The sequence below is a fragment of the Theropithecus gelada genome, chromosome 11, assembly GCF_003255815.1.
Source record: "Theropithecus gelada isolate Dixy chromosome 11, Tgel_1.0, whole genome shotgun sequence".
NCBI lineage: Eukaryota > Metazoa > Chordata > Mammalia > Primates > Cercopithecidae > Theropithecus > Theropithecus gelada.
Genome location: NC_037679.1, coordinates 69,205,316 through 69,229,588, shown reverse-complemented (window position 1 = coordinate 69,229,588; position 24,273 = coordinate 69,205,316). Strand labels below are relative to the sequence as shown.

Below are 24,273 nucleotides of genomic sequence, written 5' to 3'. Positions count from 1 at the left end.
AAACAAAGTTAAAGTGTTGGCCGGGCGCGGTGGCTCAAGCCTGTAATCCCAGCACTTTGGGAGGCCGAGGCGGGTGGATCACGAGGTCAGGAGATCGAGACTATCCTGGCTAACATGGTGAAACCCCGTCTCTACTAAAAAAATACAAAAAACTAGCCGGGCGTGGTGGCGGGCGCCTGTAGTCTCAGCTACTTGGGAGGCTGAGGCGGGAGAATGGCGTGAACCCGGGAGGCGGAGCTTGCAGTGAGCCGAGATCACGCCACTGCACTCCAGCCTGGGAGACACAGCGAGACTCCGTCTCAAAAAAATAAATAAATAAATAAAGTGTTTTAGGTTCTTGCATTGCCCAGGACACAGCAAAAGTAAAAATTTAGTGAAGACTGGCTGGGCGTGGTGGCTCACACCTGTAATCCCAGCACTTTGGGAAGCTGAGGTGGGCGGATCACAAGGTCGAGAGATTGAGACCATCCTGGCTAACATGGTGAAACCCTGTCTCTACTAAAAAAAAAAATACAAAAATATAGCCGGGTGTGGTGGCACACTCCTGTGGTCCCAGCTACTTGGGAGGCTGAGGCAGGAGAAACACTTGAACCTGGGGGGATGGAGGTTGCAGTGAGCTGAGATCATGTCACTGCACTCCGGCTTGGGCAACAGAGAGAGACTCTGTCACAAAAAAAAAAAAAAAAAAAAAAAAAAAAATTAGTGAAGACTGTAATCAGTCAAGGGTGTATATTGTAATCTCTGGCATAAGCACTAGAGTGCAATCACTCACTGGCTAAATGGAACTAAGGACTCTATCACTGTGGCAGGTAGAGTACTGACAGTCCTGGGTATGTTGTAGCAGTGCAACTAATAAGACTTTCACTTGTGGTGAATTGGGGAAGAAGAATACAGGTGGATGGGGATTGTAGTGGCAAGCAAAATTTTATGGCTCAGACTGCTTTCAAGAGAGTTGGCTGAGGGGAACAGAGCTGACTGACATCCATAGCTGCTGCCCCTTTGGGTTCATCACCATGTTTGCACCAACGCTATGCTTCCCTGGAGCTGCTCTCAGCCAATGACTGAGCACGGCAGTAGTACTAGTGTTGGCCCAGTCCTGCCTGACAAGGGACTCCTCTAATAGGTGACTGGCTCAGGAACTCTTCATTAACCTGACCAAAACTTTCTCAGAGTTGTGCTGAAGTTTGAGGCTATTTCTACCCAATCTTCCTTCCTTTGCCCTCTCCTTTCACAGGTGTCAGACCTGGATCAGAGCCTGAAGGCTTTCCCTGCCTCCTCCTGCTCCCTTCCCTTTATCCTTCTTAAGTGTGTCCTTCAATAAATCTCTTGTACATGTAATCCCATCTCAATGTCTGCTTCTTGGAGGATCTGAACTGATACAAAGATGTACTAGACAGTGTAATGTTTCTGGCATTTGAGGAGAAACAGTAACTATAAGGACTATGGAATTGGGGTGGCTATCACTAATCTCTACTGATGGTTGAAGAGATAACAGGCTCAAATCCATTAATTTGTAATTTAAAGCAAAGTAATCAAGTTAGAGAACCTCCTTAAGGGCTTTAAAGAAACCCTCATTTCCCATGGCTAAAGGGCAGAGGGAGCTGAAAACCAGGCACAGGACTTAATTTTAAGACTGGCAAAACTCCAGAGAAAGTTGAATTCTTAGTCTAGGCAAATATTCTATGCCAAAGTCAGGGAAGAAAAGAGAAGAAAAAGGGTGCTGAGTCTGGGATGTGGGTATATGGATAGACCCACTTGAGAACCTTGAATCCCCAGATTATCCTGTATCCTCTGGGCAGTGGCAAATGGCTCAGCTTGTCGGTCAAGGCCCTGGAAGATGCAAGACAGCAAGGACAAGGAGGTCCAGGAAAGAGGCATGTGGATGAACCTATGGGTGTAGGCACTAAGTATAAAGATCTTTTCATTACATGGAAACCAGAAAATGTCCACTGCAAAAGAGGCACTGAACAACTAAGTGGAAAGGATGATTTGGCCAGCAGATGTCAGCCAGCCTCTGACATTGGCCCACACAGTGCTTAAACAATGGACTCACAAACAGAATGGCTTTGTTGGTAGAGATGGAAGTTATGTATGAGCCAAACAGCATGGGTTCTCTCTCATCCATGCTCATCTAGCTACTGCCAATATCAAACGTCTGACCCACCAGCAACAGAGACCAATCCCGAGCTCTGGGTATGGAATCATCCCTTGAGGAAACCAACCCCCTATTTTGTGTCAATTTAATAACATCAGACTCTTTCTGCCCTGAAAAGGGTGACATTTCATCCTTAATGGGACTGATCCATATTCTGGGTATAGGTTTGTCTTTCTTGCCCATTGTACTTCAGCCAGCAGTACTATCCAAGGGCTAAGAGCATTCAGTCTACTGATGTAGAATCTCACATAATATCACCTCAAACCAAGGGATACACTTTACAGCAAAGGAAGTATGATAGCTTTCATATGACCATATAATTCAGTAATTTTACCACATACTACACTATCTGGAAAGCTGATGGCCTGACAGAATAGTGGACCAGTGTCTTAAACGTAAGGCCCCAGCTTGGAACTGGATGGCCTATGAAAATGAGTTCTACCTTTAGGATGGGGTGTACACTTTAAACCAATGCCCATGATATGGTGCTATGTTCTCAATAGAAAGCATAGGTCTCAGAACCATGAGATGAAAGTATAGGTGTCACCACTAACCACGATCCCCATTGATCCACTTTAGGGAATTATGCTTCCCTTCCAGACAACTTTAGGCTCTGTGGGTATAGGTGTTCTGGTTGCCAGAGTGGGCATGCTTCCATCAGAAGGCACGTTAAGAGGCCCTTGACATTTAATGTTCTGACTATCATCTGGTCACTTGGGCTCCTCATGTCAATAGACTAGCAGGCAAAGAAAGCAGGATATCATAAGGCTATATAGATGCTGCTATATAATAGGGACAGAAAGAAATATATTTAGGACTCAGATGATCCATTAGGGCATATCTTAGTATTCCCATGCCCAGTTTTAACTGTAAATGGGGAAGTATAGCAACCATGGCCTGGTAAGGGCATGATTACTAGAGTCTCACACTTCTCAAGGATGAGGAACTGGGTCATCCCACCAAGTAAGTCATCTAAACCAGAGGAGGTGCTAGCTGAGGTGAGGGAACTCTAGAATAGACAGTAAAGGAAGGAGATGTTGAATATCAGTTATGTCCTTGGAACCAAATGTAGTAATGAGAGTTTCCATTTGTCTCTCTAATCTTTCTCCTATAAGTTTTCCTAGAAATTGTGACCAACCAGAATCCTATAGAAGCTATAGCTGGGTGGAGTAAATTTAATGCGACAAACAAGTAGATTCTACTAGTGCAAGGGGTGAACTGTAGTAGATGTTGCTGGTGCCCCACTCAGACCTCATTTGCAAACTGTTATGAGTGTTGACTGCTAAATAGCTCATAGTTACACTCTTCTCCAGAGAGTGCCCTCAGCCACACGGGAGGTGTCTCGCCTAAGAGGTTATACCTGACCACAGCCAAATGACTGACTGCCATGGGGTACAAAAGGCCAGCCCCCTTGCATCAAGGTGGAATCAACTCCAGTGCAACTTGTTTCAAAGTTGATCATGGGATCAGAATGAAGCCAACTCCAGTTCAGACCATGTCTTTTTCTTGCTTGGCTTTTTTCTGTTGCCTCATCTGCTTCCCTCACTCCCCTCCTTCCGAAGGTACTCCCTCAATAAATCACTAGCACAAAGAATTCCCTTCTCGAGCTCTGCTTCTAGGAACCCAACTTAAGAAAAAAATATAAAGCAAAAACTGATGGAACTAAAAAAAGCAACAAAGCAATAATTATAGTTAGAGATTTTTAACACACTTATCTCAGTAACTGATGGAACAGGCAGACAAAAAATCAACAGGAATATGGAAGATGTGAATATCATGGCTAACATACTGACTGAATTGACATACTTAGAATACTATTCCCGGCCGGGCGCAGTGGCTTATGACTGTAATCCCAGCACTTTGGGAGGCCAAGGTGGGCGAATCACGAGGTCAGGAGATCAAGACCATCCTGGCTAACACGATGAAACCCCATCTCCACTAAAAATACGAAAAATTAGCCAGGCGTGATGGTGGGCACCTGTAGTCCCAGCTACTCGGGAGGCTGAGGCAGGAGAATGGTGTGAACCTGGGAGGCGGAGCTTGCAGTGAGCCGAGATCGCACCATTATACTCCAGCCTGGGTGACTGAGCAAGACTCCGTCTCAAAAAAAAAAAAAAAAAATACTATTCCCAACAACTGCAGAATATACATTCCTTTCATTGCACATGAAACAATTACCAAAACAGACCACACACTGGGCCATAATGCAAGACTACAAATTTCACAGGACTGAAATCAGAGTGTGCTCTCTGGTCACAATGAAAATAATCTAGAAATTCATAATAGAAAGGTAACTAGAAAATCCCCCAAATGTTTGATTTTAAGCCATAACCAAAAGGTCAAAGAAATCACAATAGAAATTAGAAAATATTTTGAAGTAAACAATAATGTAGTTACTACCATCAGTTTTAAAGTTAGTGCTGTTAGAATCCATGTTGATTCACAGTAAATTTTCAACCTTAAGTTCCCTAAAAGCAAATAATATTCATCAGCATGAGACAGTTCATACTGCCAGTTAAAAGGAAACACAACAGGTTGAAATTGTACTTACCTCTACCAGATTATTGCTAGCTGGTAAACCAGCACCCAGATGAAACAGTTTCCCCATTGGTGAAAGAAAAAATAAAAGCCAAATGAAGAAAACCCTGAGGAACTGGCATCTACAATTAGAACAACCTTGCTGTTGGACTACTTTGGGTTTAACTCTTCTCAGACAACCAAGGCACAAACACATAAGGAATAAGCCTGGAAGCAGACTTCCACACAGCACTTTCCTGGATATTTCTTTCCAAAGCTTCTTGGAAGTGGCTGCTTAGAAATTTCTGCCCAGCAGGCCATGATAAAAAAGAATTTCACAGTCACTCTCTTGGTATGATAATTTTACTCATATTAACTAACCAAAAGAAAAAACCTACTTGGAATTCAAGTTATTCTATTAATAACCCCAAAGTCAGCACACACACAAAAGCCAGTGCTTACTGCTACATTAAAAATAAATGAATCGGCCGGGCGCGGTGGCTCAAGCCTGTAATCCCAGCACTTTGGGAGGCCGAGACGGGCGGATCACGAGGTCAGGAGATCGAGACCATCCTGGCTAACACGGTGAAACCCTGTCTCTACTAAAAAATACAAAAAATTAGCCGGGCGAGGTGGCAGGCGCCTGTAATCCCAGCTACTCGGGAGGCTGAGGCAGGAGAATGGCGTAAACCCGGGAGGCAGAGCTTGCAGTGAGCTGAGATCCGGCCACTGCACTCCAGCCTGGGCGACAGAGCGAGACTCCGTCTCAAAAAAAAAAATAAAATAAATAAATAAATAAATAAATAAATAAATAAATGAATCAACTTATGACATGTCTGTAATTAAGCAGAGAAAAGTAATATTTTTATGATTTTTCCAGTAAAAACAATGACCTCAGTATAAAGCTGTAACCCATAAATCTTCTGGCATTTGTATTTATAGTAGCCCAAGAAAATACCATATTACCAGTTGTTGTTGAATATTTTCATGACGTTGCTTAAGAAGTTCTTCAGTCCTCTGCAAAAGACCGAATTCAGCTTTAAGTTCAGCTATTATCTGATGTTTCTTTTTGAAAACTGTACTCTTGCTTCGAAGTTTACTGACATATCGTTTGAACTGTAAAAGAAACACAGTATGTAATCCAATGAGTAGAAAAGTAGTAGCTAAATATCATACATCTGTATAAACTCAATGTATTAACATTTTTTCTTTTCTACTTCCCAACATGTGTCACACATATATAATTTCGTTTTATTATAAGACTTTATATAATTATATAATAACTTAATAATTTAGTTTTATTAGAAAACTTCTCAAGCCCCACCTTCCTGTCTTCATCCCTACCCGGGTTAAACTCCTGTTACTTATTTGCAGAGCCTATTCAGTTCTGTGTAACGATTGCCACCATTTTAAATTTCAGTTCAGTATTTGTTTTCCCCACTATTCCTTAAGCTTGATGAGGGCAGGACCTGCAAGTATCTTGCTCTAAGCAACTCTGCATTGTATCCTCTGTATCTGGCACAGTGCCTAATACATAATAGATAATAAACAGTACTTACCAAATGAATTCCTATATTTATTTATTTATTTTTTTGAGACCAAATCTCACTCTGTCACCCAGAGTGTTTAAATATTTTGTGTTTTTAATTTTTTGACTCATTATATGTACATATATATGTATATATTATGTGTATATGTATATGTATACATATAAAATATTTATGTGTGTATATATGTATGCATGTGTATATATATATATATATTTCGAGATAGGATTTGCTCTGTTGCCCAGGCTGTAGTGCAGTGGTGGGATCACAGTTCATTGCAGCCTTAACCTCAGGGGCTCAAGCAATTCTCCTGCCTCAGCCTCCTGAGTAGGAGGCCCACAGGTGCAGAGCAACACGCCTGGCTAATTTTTGCATTTTTTGTAAAGACGGGATTTCACTATGTTGCCCAGGCTGGTTCGAAGTCCTCGACTCAGGTGATTCACCCGCCCTGGCCTCCCAAAGTGCTGGGATTACAGGCATGAGTCACCGTGCCTGGCCTTAAATATTCTAAATCCTTATATAAAAGCTATTCATTTTAGACTTTACAAATAAGGATTAGGAAAACAGAAACACAATCTTATAAAAATAAAAAGGTTTAAAAAAGAAGAAAAAGGAGGAGATAATGACCACAATTCTGGTTGTGGTTTTATCATGGTATATCTCATGTCCTGTACTATTTTGGTAGCAGTCCATTGGACTACTGGGACTAATATAGCCACCAGAACCATCAACACTCGTAGCTACTATTTATCACTTAAGAAATGTACTGTGACTATATATTGCTATCAGACATCTGAGACACTGGGATGGTACCCATCCCAAATGTTAAAAAGCTAAGAATATCCCAAGTTAGTGAAAACTCGTAGTTATCTAATTTATCTATTTACCTACCCATGATATCAAAGTTATAACTAATAATGGAAAAAAGTTACAACTCTAATGGAAACACTCCATTATTAAGTAATACCAACTAGAGTTTGGAAGAGCAAACAAAGTAGCATAATATTTAAAGGAATTCAAGGCTGGGTGTGGGGGCTCACGCCTGTAATCCCAATACTTTGGGAGGTCAAGATGGTTGGATCACTTGAGGTCAGGAGTTCGAAACCAGCCTGGCCAACATGGTGCCTGCCCCTCCTTCAATGGTGAAACCCCGTCTCTACTAAAAATATAAAAATTAGCTGGGCATAGTGGTGCTCACCTGTAATCCCAGCTATTCAGGAGGATGAGGCAAGAGAATCGCTTGAACCCAGAGGCACAGGTTGCAGTGAGCTGAGATCACACCACTGCACTCCAGTCTGGGCAACAGAGTGAGACTCAGTCTCAAAAGAAAAGAAAAGAAAAGAAAAGAAAAGAAAAGAGGAGAGGAGAGGAGAGGAGAGGAGAGGAGAGGAGAGGAGAGGAGAGGGGAGGAGAGGGGAGAAGAGAAAAGAAAAAGAAAGAAGGAAAGAAAGAGAAAGGAAGAAAGGAAGGAAGGAAGGAAGGAAGGAAGAAAGAAAGAAAGAAAGAAAGAAAGATTTCTTTGTATAATATTACAATATCATATACATAATTTTTGAGATGGAGTCTCACTCTGTTGCCCAGGCTAGAGTGCAATGGCATCATCTTGGCTCACTGCAACCTCTGCCTCCCAGGTTCAAGTGATTCTCTTGCCTCAGCTTCCTGAGTAGCTGGGATTAGGGGCACCCACCGCCATGCCTGGCTAATTTTTGTATTTTTAGTAGAGATGGGGTTTCACTATGTTGATCAGGCTGGTCTTGAACTCCCGGCCTCAAGTGATCCACCGGACTCGGCCTCAAAAGTGCTGGGATTACAGGCGTGAGCCACCGTGCCTGGCCTACAATACCATAGTTTTACTGTACCTTTTCTAAGTTTAGGTCTATTTAGATAAACAAATAATACCTACCACTCTGTTACAGTTGCCTACAGTATTTAGTATAGTAACATGCTGCACAAGTTTGCAGCCTAGGAGCAATAGGCTATGGCATACAGTCTAGTTGTGTAGTAGGCTATATCATCAAGGTTTGTGTAAGGTCTATGATGTTCACACAACAACAAAACTGCCTAACAGTGCATTTCTCAAAATGTATCCTTGTCATTAAGCAATGTATGACTGTACAGTATTGCTCAATGTAAGAAGCAAACGCCAGAAGAAAATGCCAGAAATTTCTGATATTTCTGAAACAGAACATAATACTTAAAAAAACACTTCCTCTTCTGTATTAAGACTACTAATAATTTCCAGATTTTTGTACTATATAAAATAATTTTGGCTGGGCAAGTTGGCTCACGCCTATAATCCCAGCACTTTGGGAGGCTGAGGTGGGGGACTGCTTGAGTCCAGGAATTCAAGACCAGTCATGTGCCTGTAGTCCCAGCTACTTGGGAGGCTGAGGCAGAAGAATTGCTTGAACCCGGGAGGCGGAGGTTGCAATGAGATCGCGCCACTGCACTCCAGACTGGGCAACAGACTGAGACTCCGTCTCAAAAAAAAAAAAAAAAAAAAAAAAGAATCTTAGCCTTTTTAATGTCCACTGCTTCTTAAAGCTAATTTTGGGGGATAGTTAATAAATAATTTTATAAATAATAAAAGTAATGAACATATTGTTGAAATTTTGGAAAACAGAAAAAAGGAAAAGTTCACTCAAAGCCACTATCCCAACACAAGCTCTATTACCATATTGTTATTTTTCTTTTTTTGAGATGGAGTCTTGCTCTTGTCTCAAAGGCTGGAGTGCAGCGGCGCAATCTCCCCTCACTGCAACCTCCACCTCCCAGGTTCAAGCGAATCTCCTGCCTCAGCCTCCCAAGTAGCTGGGATTACAGGTGCCTGCTACCACGCCAGGCTGGTCTCTCGCTCCTGACGTCAGGTGATCCACTTACCTTGGCCTCCCAAAGGGCTGGGATTACAGGCATGAGCAACTGTGCCCAGCCCATATTGGTATTTTTCCTTCCAATTTTTTTTTTCTTAAGTCTTGCTTTCTCACCCAGGCTGGAGTGCAGTGTCACGATCTTGGCTCACTGCAGCCTCTGCCTCTAGGGTTCCAGCGATTTTCCTGCCTCGGCCTCCCGGGTAGCTGGGATTACAGGCATGCACCACCATGCCTGGCTAATTTTTGCATTTTTAGTAGAGATGGGGTTTCACCATGTTGGCCAGGCTGGTCTCGAACTCCTGACCTCAGGTGATCCGCCCACTTTGGCCTCCCAAAGTGCTAGGATTACAGGCATGAGCCACTGTGCCTGGCTTTTCCTTCCAATTTTTAAAGCAAATTCTAAGGTCAATAATTCTAACTCATAAAGTAGTAAAATAGAAAGTACAGCATCTCTAAAATTTAATTTTTTTTCTAAAATACTTGATTCCTGAGTATACAAACATTCCTTTAAAATATTAAGATTAAAAATTCTTCACGTTAAATAAACTTCCAATTCCTAGTTTAGACATCTTTTAAACTTGACTTAAACTTTGAAAGAGTTGGCCAGGTGCGGTGGCTCACACCTGTAATCCCAGCACTTTGGGAGGCTGAGGTGGGGGGACTGTGTGAGCTCAGGAGTTTGAGACCAGCCTGGGCAACATGGCGAAACCTCATCTCTACTAAAAATATAAAAAATTAGCCAGGCGTGGTGGTGTGTGCCTGTAATCCCAGCTACTCGGGAGGCTGAGGCAAGAGAATCGCTTGAACCTGGGAAGCGGGGGTTGCAGTGAGCTGAGATAGTGCCAGTGCACTCCAGCCTGGGTGACAGAGCGAGATTCTATCTCAAAAAAACAAACAAACAAAACAAAAACAAACAAACCAAACAAAAACAAACAAAAAAGTTTTTGAAAGAACTGAGGAACACACTGTGTTTTAGAAGAAGAAAGTTTAAAATATTTTTCTATCCATGATTAGGTTAGTTTTAATATTAAGGAATCCAGCCCTCACACCACAAATTTTCAATAACTGCATTATAGAAACTTCTTTAAAAATTAAAAAATTAAGTCATACTAATGTACCTGAAGTCTAATAACTTGCAAATTTTCCTTTTAAAGAATAAATGTGTAAGCCTGACATAACCACAGATTCAGAATCCCTAGAGTAACTATATATGCTATTAAAAGTGTCCTGGGCAAAGTGCCCAAAATGAAATCAACCCTGTTCATCTGCTATCCTCTGTAATATAGAGGCCAATTTTCCCCTTCTCTATCTTGCTGTGCTCCAGAACTATTTTTAAAAGTTGAAAGCTATAAATGTTTCTGATGAAAGAACAAACCTACAAATTACTGAGTGTGCTTTATGCTGATTGGTTATTATTTGATATTCATTAGATATAATACCTAATGGAAGAGTAGTCTAGGTCAGATTAATCAGTTACATATGATTAAGCAATACATAGCCATCAAAGCATTCTAAGAGCTCTACTATTCCACAATTAATTAGAACAAAGAAAACACATTATCAATGTTTTTTCTTCCATTCGTGGTTTCTTTTAATTATCATTTGGATTTTAGGTTATTTCTGAATCTTCAATGTCATACAAAAACCAAAACTGATGAACACATTGAAGCTAAATCTTCAGACTTATAAAACACAATTACTAATTCCATTAGCTGCCAGAGCAATGGCCTGATCATTTGTGAAGCCTCTGGTAAACTCTGCTGTACACTCAGATGAGAGTAAGGGTAAAAATTGCCCTCCTCTTCCCTTCCATTCCTGGTTCACAGGGGTCAAAATGGTGGCTGGAGAGGTGGGCAGTAGATAAGAGAGCTGCACGAAGGTACCAGTAAGGTTGGGGAGCTGCATAGAGGCATGGCGGGGTACAGGGTTCAGAGGTCGAGGATACTGGGAAATGAGGGGACTTGGGAAGTTGTATTAGAAGTGTGGACCAGGAGCCTGGTGACTGGGGACACAGGGGAGTAGGGGGAGTTAATGGAAGTACAGATCAAAAGGCTGAATGGCTAAGGATATGCAATGATGGGGTTAGGGGCTGAGGAAACACACAGAGACATAGGCTAGCAGGCCTGGCAGCTGAGGACACACAGGGGTGAGCGAGGAGTCATGGGGAATATAGACACAGAGGGTTAAAATGTGGTTGGTGGGATAGGGGCACAGAATTGGTGTGTAAAGAAGGAGGCCGGAGTAGTTGATAGATTGTTTAAATCGAGCAAACAAGCAAGTTAACTGATTGAGCAAATAAATAAATGCAATATAGAAAAAGGGAGCCAAATTTCTCAAAGCCAGGGAAGATACTGGGCAACAGAGAGAGACTCCATCTAAAAAAAAAAAAAAAATTAAGACAACAATGAGATGCCATTTTCACACCTACCCAATTGGCAAAAATAAAAAATCTTTCAATATCAAGTGTTGGTGATGATGTGGAAGAAGTAGAGAGCGAGATATGTAATTTAGAGCAACAGTCTGGAAAACAACTTGGCTTGTCTACTGAAGTAGAAACTGTACATATTCTATGGCTCACCAACTCCACTTCTACGAGTAGCAGGACTTCTCAAACTATCTGTTAAGGATAAAGGACCAGTTTTTAAAAAAATTTCTAAACATTTGTTCATCGGATATTTTTGTAAAATAATGAAAATACTGAGGTCAAATGACTATAAGGGTTTCTAAATGTTTCCTCTCAATTTATATGGCTGCAGATTAGAAGAAACTAACAGTCTCTGAACTGAAACTAGTCTACAGACCACACTTTGAGTAGCACTGCTCCGGAGCAGAGCTTCCTAAATGGGGTATGCTCCGGTACACACACGTGCCACAAACATAGCAGGTGTGCCAAGATATTAATCCACTCAACCTTTGCTGTAGCTGGGCAAGATATTATAAAGAACTCTCAGCCAGTCACCTTTACCTATAAATGAAAAAAATAATTTTTAAAGGCATAGGAGGTAAGCAAATTCTTAGAACATTAAGGAAAAACCTTCCCATAGTGTATCGTTAACAGGTAAACCAAACGAATTTGTCAGTAAAGTGAACTACAAAGCTTGCCACTGGGCAGGAAAGCCCATTATGGCAGCTATTACTACCCATATACATTTGTACAAATACCCATGTATTTATACCCATATACATTTGTAATCTGTTAGTCTTCTATGAAAGAGCAGCCATCATTTTAGATGCTGAGATCAAATAAGATTAATACTTTGTGATTTATGCTAGCAGGTGCTGAGAGAGTACTCAGTTGGGTGAAACTCTAATCTTTATCTCTTTTGTAATGGACTAATGCTTTACAGTGCTAGCTTCTGGCTTCAGGATCAATTTTAAAGACTCGGCTCCCTTGTGATCAAAATGGAAACTGACAGATGTTCTTTTTCCTTTTGTGTATTTAATATGTTTTACAACCTTTAAGAGTAATGATCAGAATCTGAGCTAGCTTCTGTAATGGATAGGCAGTTTATTTCTCTAAGAATATAACCATTTATAAATGTTTTTCGCTTATCAGAAAACTCAAAAGAATTAATGGATTCCAGGCATCATTCTAGATATTTATGTGAAACAAGAATTGCTGCTCCTACTGTAAATTTTCTCCCTCAATATCTGGCATGAAAATGATTTTCAAAGTAATTAGCTGTGAAGACTTAAGACTATCATATAATAAGCACTTTATATTGTTTAAGAACCACAAAGCCATTTTTTTTTTTTTTTTTTTTTTCCTGAGACGGAGTCTTGCTCTTGTCTCCCAGACTGGAATGCAATGGCACAATCTTGAGTCACTGCAATCTCCACCTCTCAGGTTCAAGCGATTCTCTAGCCTCAGCCTCCCGAGTAGCTGGGATTACAGGCAAGCTACCAGACCCGGCTAATTTTTTTTTTTTTTTGAGATGGAGTCTTGCTCTGTCGCCCAGGCTGGAGTGCAGTGGCGTGATCTTGGCTCACTGCAAGCTCTGCCTCCCAGGTTCATGCCATTTTCCTGCCTGAGCCTCCCGAGTAGCTGGGACTGTAGGCATCTGCCACCATGCCTGGGTAATTTTTTTGTATTTTTAGTAGAGATGGGTTTTCACCATGTTAGCCAGGATGGTCTCGATCTCCTGACCTCATGATCTGCCTGCCTTGGCCTCCCAAAGTGCTGGGATTACAGGCGTGAGCCACCGCACCTGGCCTAATTTTTGTATTTTTAGTGGAGACAGGGTTTCACCATGTTGGCCAGGCTGGTCTAGAACGCCTGACCTCAGGTGATCCTCCTGCCTTGACCTCCCAAAGTGCTGGAATTACAGGCATCAGCCACTGCGTCCAGCCAGAGCCATTTTTTAACATAAAAAAGCACTAGGAACCCATAGAGAAATTAATACTACTTACCAAAGTTCAGTAAGTTAGAAAAAAATAACTAGAATGAATACTTTTCAAATACTGTTAGTACAACATCCAGGCTATTTTCCATTTCTTAATTAAATCACATCTTTGTCAGATATTTCATCAAATGATGTATAAGCATAGACAACTACAGGAATTGGCTCAAGGGAGTTAGGCATGAGATGAGATAGAACCAACTGTTTAGGAGTGGCATGAATATACACAAAGGCCACAGTCTTTCTGCTCATTTGTCAGTGTCTTGTGCTCTAGACAGAACTTCTGACTTGAAGAAAACCTGAAAAGGCCATCATGTCACGCTCCAATAAATTATTTGGATTCCCTGAAGTCTGGTCTCAGAGTTGCTGTTTGTTTTAAGGCAAGAGAAAATGTTTCAAAGCAGCCTTTGTAATCTGCTAAAATGATAGTCTTTTTAAATCACCCATCACAACTAGTGCCATAAAAACACACATACAAATACTATCCTAACCTTTTCTAACCCGTTAGTGGCACATTTTCAACTGTAAATTAGAAAATCTCACCAAGTCAAGCATAAGCAATGTAATTATCTACATATGGTAGTGGCTAGTTAACTGCTCAATCTTTTAAGAGAGTCTGTAATAATCAATATGATATATGTGGGTAGAAATCTGTATTAAATGAAATTTGTGACACAGGAACATCCATCTGTGGAACACAGTCACACAATCCAAGGTCTCTGTGCTTCTATTATAAATCAAATCACCACCACACAGCTGTTACTATCTCTAATGGGTGCTTCGACTGCTGTCCAAGCAGTTAATTATCCAGAAAAAAAAAATCCATGAAAAGTTTTAAAATTTGGGGTTAAAAGTGTGGCATTACCTAGACTGCATGCATAATGCACTACACTTCTATTACAGTGAACTGAGCCAAATTTATTTGATTCTGTTTTGTTCCATCTCTTGGGAAATTTCAGGGGCCTCAGGTCCTGCTATGAACTCTAAAGAGTACAATGTGATTTGAAAGGTTCTAAAAATATCACAGGTTTGCCTGGGCTCACTTAGAAGGGTGGATGATTCAATTACAAGTGTCAAAATTTGATTCCTAATTTTTCAGGACCTGACAGCTGCAGCACATCTTGCCAGGATTCCCTTATCTTCAATGTGCTTCTCTTTGAAGTATTTTAAGAAGATTTCATAATCTTTCCAATTTAGCTCTAGGATTTCTGTCAGTAGCTGTAGAATGAATTGGCTGGCCCTTTCTAAAGCTGCTTATAAATATTACTTGACCAAGCATATTTTAAAAGTAGCTATAACTGCAAAACAGCTGAGCTTCTTGTAATGGTCAGGGGAGAAAACACAATGGACTATAATACACCCATACACCATAAACCAGGGGTGACCTTTCATTGCATGAGTTCCAATGGAACCTTAACCAGAGGTTCATTTGTTGCTATAAAAAAAAATTCAGATCCCAAAGGCATGCATTCATACAAATGATCACTTTGGGAAGGGCACTAGTACTGTATATCATTGGGACTGGTTTTTTGTTTGCTTTTTCAAATTATGAAAGCAGAGAATCAGAGAGATCAAGGTGACTAAGATGGTAAAATCACTAGCTACTGGCACTACTACAAGAGGCACATGTTCTATTCTTTGTCCTTCCAGTAAGTGAGAGAAAGTCTTCAAGCTTAGATTGCTGCCTATGAAACAGCAAAAATCATACCAAAAGAGGTAGCTGAAGGCTACCAGATTAAATGGCAAATTTAAGTTTCCCACCAGGTATTTAAAAAATAATACAGGCATGAACCACCACACCTGGCATAATCAGATTTTTTAAGATTAAAAAACCCAGCCACGCGCGGTGGCTCACGCCTGTAATCCCAGCACTTTGGGAGGTCGAGGCGGGCAGATCACAAGGTCAGGAGATCGAGACCATCCCCGCTAACATGGTGAAACCCTGTCTCTACTAAAAATACAAAAAAATTAGCTGGGCGTGGTGGCAGGCGCCTACAGTCCCAGCTACTCAGGAGGCTGAGGCAGAAGAATGGCGTGAACCCAGGAGGCAGAGCTTGCAGTGAGCCAAGATAGCGCCACTGCACTCCAGCCTGGGCGACAGAGCAAGACTCTGTCTCAAAAAAAAAAAAAAATTAAAACACCCAAAATACTGATCTCCAATGTTCTTCTACTTACTGCACACATTACTTCAAAAATGTCCCTTATCTGGGGTGAGCTGGCTCAAGCCTGTGATCCCAGCACTTTGGGAGGCCGAGGTGGGCAGATTGCTTGAGGTCAGGAGTTCAAGACCAGTCTGGCTAACATGGTGAAGCTCCGTCTGTACCAAAAATACAAAACGTAGCCGAGCATGCTGGTGGGCGCCTGTAATCCCAGACACTTGGGAGGCTGAGGCATGAGAATCGCTTGAACCTGGGAGGCGGAGGTTGCAGTGAGCTGAAATCATGCCAGTGCACTCCAGCCTGAATGACAGAGTGAGACTGTCAGCCTGCTCCATTACTGAAGAAAGCTCAAGTGGTAGACATTTTTCTCTAGTCAATCAAATATTTCATTCTAATCACCATTCGTTGATCCTAGTTTGGCTTTCTCATAAACAAACAAACAAACAAAAACCACTAATCCATCTGTGTCAGGGGTCCCCAAGACCATCTCTAGATTCAGTGATTCACTGGGAGGACTCAAAGCATACAGTCATACTCTTGGCTATGATTTATTACACTGAATACCAAGCAAAATCAGCAGAGGGAAAAGGCACATGGGGTGAAATCTGGAGGAAACCAGGTGCAAACTTCTAAAAGTTGTCTCCCACTGCAGTCACAGAGGGCATAATTAATTCCTCCAGCGATGAGTTGTAACAACACACATGAAATGATCAGGGAGGCTCATTGGAGACTTAGTTCCCAGGGTTTTTACTAGGAGCTGATCATCTAGGCACATTCTGCCTACCCTGTACCAATATTCCAGGAAGAGGAGAGAGAGAGAGAGAAAGAAAGAGAGAGAGAGAGAGAAAGAACGAAGGAAGAAAGGAAGGAAGGGAGGGAGGGAGGGAGGCAGGCAGGGAGGGAGAGAGGGAGGCAGGCAGGGAGGGAGAGAGGGAGGAAGGAAAGGCAAGCAGGAGCTCGACATAAACCACACTCTTCATATACTTTAGGCAAGGTGAGCCATTCTTATCAGCGAATGGCAGGAATCCATCCAAGAACCAAGTTCCCCCAGATGCCAGCCAAGGGCCAACTTTGCAAGCAGACCTTTCTAGGGATAGCAGTCTCAGGCCTGCATGTTAATTTTTTTCTGAACACCATCTTTTTCATAATCCTTTAACTATTTATTATGTCGTTCTTCAGTCTTTTATTCCTTAATACATAATCAATTCCCACTGTGTCTTTCTCTAGTCTTTTGTTTCAGTTAATACATAATCAATTATTGATATGAAAAGTTTTCCAGACTTTTCATCCATTTTAGTCACGCTCATATGGGACTCTGGCATGACTGTCTCTTTTTTTTTTTTTTTTTTTTTTTGAGACGGAGTCTCGCTCTGTCGCCCAGGCTGGAGTGCAGCGGTGCGATCTCAGCTCACTGCAAGCTCCGCCTCCCGGGTTTACGCCATTCTCCTGCCTCAGCCTCCCGAGTAGCTGGGACTACAGGCGCCCGCCACCTCGCCCGGCTAGTTTTTCGTATTTTTTAGTAGAGACGGGGTTTCACCGTGTTAGCCAGAATGGTCTCGATCTCCTCACCTCGTGATCCGCCCGTCTTGGCCTCCCAACGTGCTGGGATTACAGGCTTGAGCCACCGTGCCTGGCATGACTGTCTCTTAAAACATGAAGTCAAAAATATGAAATAATACTCTAGGCATAATTAGACCATAAAAAGGATACTTTTAAAAAATTAATGTAGTATAATCATTTATGCATTTTTTAAAGCTGTGTTAGTAATAGATGATGTGTTGAATTGGCAAACAAAACCTGAATTCTACCACATTATATTTATTATAATCCCATTAATGGCATTTTGTTTAAGCACAGTGCCTCTATCTACCAAGATGATTCTGAACTATAATTCCATCATGTGTTTCAGGTTGACTATTTCTTCCAGCTTTTTGTCATATGCAAACTATTGATGGCTCTACAGCCAGACTGCTAAATCCAACTCCTGGTTCTACTACTTACAAGAAATGGGGTGTCAGGCAAGTCAGCTTAAACCCTCTGTGTGTCTCAGATCCTTTATCTGTAAAAACCGGGAATAGTAATTACAGCCAGGCACAGGCTCACGCCTGTAATTCTACCACTTCAGGAGGCCAAAGTGGGAGGACTGCTTGAGGCCAGGAGTTTAAGACCAGCCTGGGAAACACAGTGAGACCACATCTCTACAAAACAAAACAAAACAAAAAAAGAAAATTAGCTGGGCATGGTGGCTCGCGCCTGTAGTCCAAGCTTCTCAGGAGGCTGAGGTGGGAGGATCACTCGAGCCTAGGAGTTTCAGGCTGCAGTGAGCCATGATCACACCACTGCACTCTAGCCTGCGTGACAGAGTGAGATCCTGTCTCTGAAAAAAAAAAAAAAGAAAGAAACCTAAATAAAAAAAAAATTGTACTTACAGAGTTGTACAATGACATAAATGAGAATAATGTATATAAGAAAACTAGTATGATATCTGGCACATTGTAATTGCATAATTTAAAAAATTATTATTTATCTAAAATATTGATAATAATAAACAAATTAGGATAAAGGGCAAATCTCCATGGCATTTTTTGTGTGTACATTTCCTCAGAGATGACAGCAATCAAAATATTTTGAGACTATCAATTCAACCAGATTTATATTAAGATATACTTAAAATCCAATATAAAAACCTTTGAGATATAAAAACAGTAAAATATTCATTACTATTTATTTTCAGTTACGTTAGCAGGGTGTAATTGCTAAACTAAATGTAATCATTTAATAGAGTGTAGTTTCTATCATCTTCCAAATACTGGTATGAAGAGAAAGAAATCAAGATTGACTGGATGGGTAGGAAAATGTATCTTTTATCACTGAGAAGATCATTTCAACTGTTCAAGCAATTCCTACTTATGTCAGGACTCTGGCAGAGTAAGAGATAAATACATGCCTGTGCTTATTCCTGTGTACTGTCTTACTTTATGAAAATAAAATGTTAAAATGATAAAGTACAATGGAGGGAAAGTACTTCTAGAAACTTCATCTTTTACTAATAAGGAAAACCAATGAAATACTAATAAAAAGGCCTAGTAAAGAAAAAATGTCTGTAGCATCTGCAATCAGAAGAGCTAAAACTCTTAGACAGTATGTAACATCTGGAATATTAACTTTAATGGCAGTAGGAAGCATCAAAATGTATACTTCACCACCAAACTAAAAACTGCTAATGGACCTCTAAAAAGAAAATGACAAATGAATATAAATCATTGTATCACTGTATACGTCTAGAACTTGTTACATTTATGTTTATCAACACGTTATGTTCCTAAATTTTTCCAAGATAAGATCAATCAAACAACTACATATGGACAATCAAGGAATAAAGTTTTACATCCAAACAAATGGCTGTCATATAATTTCCCGCAAATAAACACTTCCAATTAATGATTGTTCACAGTATAGTCCTCTTTAGAGTAAAATATGAATCCTAAAATTTACCCATTCTAATGGTGCCGTCTCCAAGGCACTATTGGAATGGGTAAATTTTAGGATTCACATTTGATGGTAATCAAATATTGCCATTAGGATGGCAATATTCTCTTACCTGCTAACTACGTGACTTTGGGCAAATTATTTCAATGTCTCTGTTTCTTAGGTTACAAAATGGAGGTAATATTTACTTCAGAGGCTTTCCAAGAGGATGAATTAGGGTATATTGTGAGATAACATAAAATTTACCGCTTTAACCATTTTCAAGTATACAGTTCTGTGGCTTTAAGTACATTCACGTTGCTGTATAACCATCACTAAAGCTGTATTTTTTAAGCTTTCAAGACTGAGCATGCAGTAACTGCTCAGAGAATGGCAGCTAAAATTACTCTCATTAGTGCTATCTTATTCTATCTTAAATTTGTGTAAATTATTTACTCCTAACCAGAAACTATTTCATATTTATTTCCACTAAATTGCTCCCAGTCTGAGAAATACTAGTTTCACCTTTTAAGCTGTAAACTCTATTTCTAGCTTTCAAATTCTTCATCCAAGTGAATAACAAAAATATACAAATACTAAGAACTAACACACTGAGCATTTACTATGTGCCTAGTGCTGTTCTAAGCATGTTCAATTAATCCTCAAAATAATTTTAGGAGTTATATCCTACAAACATTCACATTTTACAGCTGACCATAAAGAGGGTAAGGAACTTGTCCAAGGTCAACCATCTGGTAAGCGGCAAAACCAGGATTTGCACTCAAACAACCAAGTTCTAGAGCCACTCTTCACCACTCCACTATGCTGCCTCTCACACACATAGTAACATACCACCCATGGCAATGATTACTTTCAGATGCCAGGTGTTATACGTTGACTAAGCCTTTGAGTTTCTCAGAAGCTTTAGCATCTATTATTTCATGTGCCTTTCCCAGAGATAATAAAGAGCAATCAGCCCCATTTTACAGATAGAGAAGCCTCAGGGAGGTCAAGTAATTTGTTCAAGGTCAACAGACCTTGGAGAGGTCCTGGGTTTTAGCTTGGCCACTTACTAGTTGTGTGAAACTGCAAACTCCTTGAGCATCACTCAACTGTGAAAGGGAAATGATAACAACACCTTTTACAAGAAGTAAAAAAGTATCTGTTTGCAAAGTACCTGGCATAGAGCTTTGTATAAAAAGTGCTCAATAAACATGATTCCCCCTTTCCTCATTTTGCGTGCGATTCCTGGCATAGTGTTCTTTCCAAACACCATGCCACTAATTATCAATACCTTCTCACCAACTGTGTTAACAGATGGGGGGCAAAGGATATGATTTTTTGGAGATTACTATGTGATATCAAACCAGAAACCTCAGTGAACCATGTGATACCAAATCAGACACCTCAGTGAATTATACCTCCAGCTGTATTATATAATTTTAAATATAAGAAACTTCTTTTATTTTGTCCATATGGCCTATCACTTTATCAAAGTAGAAAATAAAATTGGTATACCAAGATTTGTTCTTTATAAAATTATGCTTAATGTTCCCCAATACCTTCTGTTCTTTTAGGTAATTGCCAAATACCTTACTTGATTTGTTCTGTTTCCGACCAGACATTGTTCAAAAATTATCATTTCCAAATGCTATCTTTTTCCCCTTAAAAAAAAGAATGCTTTATTTTCCTGTCACTAGATCCTTCTCCTGTTCACCATGATTTCTCAAAAATAAAGACTAATAACTTGGCACTAGGTTTTTTCCCTCACATTTCCACAGAGGGAACATCTAATACTGAATTATAAGTACTATTTATGCCAAATACAGCCATAACAATTAGTATTTTTTGCCATTTAGGCAGCATTTTCTTAAGAAAAGATAAAAATGCCAGGAGGTAGCATACTCTCTTGTAAAGTGAAATTGCTGCATAATTAATCTTTTGTTTTTTTCTCCAGACAGCAAGGATGTCACGAAGCATACACTGTTGACTTCCAAATATCATTTAAAACACTCCCTCCCATGTCTTAAAACAATTTGGAAGTGGATGTTAAAAGCCAAGGGAATTTTTCAATCGCGTGTTGACTTCCTGAATCTACTACTTCCCCAACAAGCTAAAAGGCACATTGGGAGGGTACAAGCAGAAGTACCACAGAGAAAAGTGGTACTATGGGAACAATTCATTTGTTTGGCACAGTGAAGGTTCACGCCAATTTGTAACAGTATGGATTCAACAACTTTTCAAAGTCAAAAATGAGGTTTGGACAAGAGTAGTTTTCCACAATAGCTTTTGCTGAGATCTAATAGCTAATACAAAATTTAAAAGCCTGTAAAAACTGGTAAAGTCCAGACAATGTTTAGGAATTAAAATATGACCTATCACTTTATTTTGCTAAAAAAGCACCAAGCTAAGATATTTGACTTCATGTATTCATTCATTCCTGGGCTAATTTTATGAAAAGAGGATGGAAAATTATATTTTTGGTGCTTGAGTTTAGCCATCTATAAAAAATATTATTTGTCCTACTAATCTTATGAGTCTGACAGAAGGATAAATGAAACAAAAGCTATTAAAGCATTGTTCAAAATTTAAAGTATATAGCAATGTGAGATAAAATTGTATTTTTTTAAACTTGTAAGCCTCTATGATGAGGTCATTTTAATCATGTCAGTCCCACCAGACAAGTATACATTACTGACAAAATAACTTAATGATATTTTCTTAGCCCTTTATGGAAATACATTTACCAACAAATATAGATTTTTGTATTATCTGTTTGCTACTAATGTTTTTCACTTTTATAATTTAATATTTATAATAATTAAATCCAATATAAATTCACTTAATTAAGAAATGAAAATTTGGGGTCAGCCACGGTGGCTCACACCTGTAATCCCAGCACTTTGGGAGGCTGAGGCGGGCAGATCATGAGGTCAGGAGTTTGCCAGCCTGACCAACATGGTGAAACCCCATTTCTACTAAAAATACAAAAATTAAGGCCGGGCGCAGTGGCTCACGCCTGTAATCCCAGCACTTTGGGAGGCCGAGGCGGGTGGATCACCTGAGGTCAGGAGTTCGAGACCAGCCTGGCCAACATGGAGAAACCTCGTCTCTACTAAAAATACAAAATTAGCTGGGCGTGGTGGCGCATGCCTATAATCCCAGCTACTAGGGAGGCTGAGGCAGGAGAATTGCTTGAGCCTGGGAGGCGGAGGTTGTGGTGAGCCGAGATCGTGCCATTGCACTCCAGCCTGGGCAACAAGAGTGAAACTCCGCCTCAAAAAAAAAAAAAAAAAATACAAAAATTAGCTGGGTGTGGTGGCATCCACCTGTAATCCCAGCTACTCACGAGGTTGAGGTAGGAGAATCACTTGAACCCAGAAGGCGGTGACTGCAGTGAGCCAAGATCACGCCACTGTACTCCAGCCTGGGTGACGGAGCAAGACTCCATCTCAAAAAAAAAAAAAAAAAAAAAGTGAAAATTTGGAATATAGTATCTCGTAAAATCACTAACATATCTGCCATTTTACATCAAGAAATTCTCAGTATGGCCAGGTGTGATGGCTCACGCCTGTAATCCCAGCACTTTGGGAGGCCAAGGCAGGCGGATCATCCAAGATCGGGAGTTCGAGACCAGCCTGGCCAACATGGTAAAACCCTGTCTCTACTAAAAACACAAAAATTAGCTGGGCGTGGTAGCAGGCATCTGTAATCCCAGCTATGTGGGAGGCTGAGACAGAAGAATCACTTGAACCCGGTAGGTGGAGGTTGCAGTGAGCAGAGATCCTGCCATCGCACTCCAGCCTGGGTGACAAGAGTAAAACTCCATCTCAAAAAGAAAAGAAAAAGAAAAAGAAAAAAAAATCTCAGTATTATTGCAAAAAGACTATTCAGTTTTAAATAAGTTTTATAAAATAAGATTAACTTCCCAATATTAACATTCAAACTAAGAAAGTCAAACACACTAATAGTTTCACATAAAAACAATACTTATACCCTTGTCCCATGAAATGGTTCAGCTTACCTCATCTCCCTTTAAAACTTCAGTACCATCGAATTCACGGGTCTGATTTCTCTTTAATGATGCTTCTCTCTCTAGGCTGGCTAACTTCTCCTTGGCCTCCTGAAGTTCTTCAGCTTTGGCTTCTTTTTTACGGGAAATGATAGATGCCTGATTGAGCATTAAATATGAATATATAATAAGATATACAAACAGCTTCCTATTATCTTGTGAAATTATCTATTTTTTAGATTTTACCAAGTTATATTTTCAATATCAGCTTGGTCTCTCCTAACCAATACTCCTTGCCCTACTACTCATCATCACCAATTATACTGAATATGAACATACAACGTATATTAAATACCAACCTACAAACACTTTGGAAGACAAAGCTCTGAAAATGTAAGACATATCAGCAGAGAAACAAAAATGTGCTAATAAGAAAAATATTAGGCCAGGTGCAGTGGTTCAAATCTGTAATCCCAGCACTTTGGGAGGCCGAGGCAGGCGGATCACGAGGTCAGGAGTTTGAGACCAGCCTGACCAACATGGTGAAACCCCATCTCTACTAAAAATACAAAAATTAGCCGGGTATGGTGGTGTGCGCCTGTAATCCCAGTTACTCAGGAGGCTGAGGCAGGAGAATCGCTTGAACCCGGGAGGTGGAGGTTGCAGTAAGCTGAGATCACGCCACTGGGCTCCAGCCTGGGTGACAGAGTAAGACTCTGTCTCGGAAAAAAAAAAAAAGAAGGAAAAGAAAAATATTAAAGTCTTCTCAGATAACACTCAAATGCTAATGAAAATACATCCTAGTTCAAGTCAATAGAAGGTAACACCAAGTCTACTGTATTTCTCATGGTGGGTTTCCCTTTATTGGAAGAAAAAAAATGCTTCATTCTCAAAACTACAACATGGGTCATCTTACTAAATTCAATATCCATACTTTTAAAATGAAATATTAAAACATCTATTATATTTGGGCCATTCTAATAAATAAAATGCAGGTTCAAACTCAAACATCTGACTCACCAGAATTAGACAAATGTTTACAAAATGCAAATAGCTACTCTTAGCGGCATTTTATATTAGCTAGTAACTGTTGGGAGATTTCCTTAAATGAACCATAGGTGTACTAGTTTAAGAAAAACATTAGC

General features: G+C 40.3%; 1 protein-coding gene across 6 annotated transcripts in view; it reads right to left on the bottom strand.

Annotated features, from left to right (window-relative positions):
• IFT81 (intraflagellar transport 81) overlaps positions 1–24,273 on the bottom strand; it is a 91,516-nt gene that overhangs the window by 32,514 nt on the left and 34,729 nt on the right. For 4 of the 6 annotated variants that reach the window (XM_025401465.1, XM_025401464.1, XM_025401470.1 and 1 more), the window contains 2 exons: positions 23,141–23,287; positions 5,639–5,788 (listed from right to left, as the gene is read on the bottom strand). In XM_025401465.1, coding sequence (XP_025257250.1) covers positions 5,639–5,788; positions 23,141–23,287 — 297 coding nt within the window. Of the gene's footprint in view, positions 1–5,638; positions 5,789–17,341; positions 18,026–23,140; positions 23,288–24,273 lie in introns of those variants that run through there. The other 2 variants (XM_025401466.1, XM_025401467.1) reach the window with 2 other exon arrangements.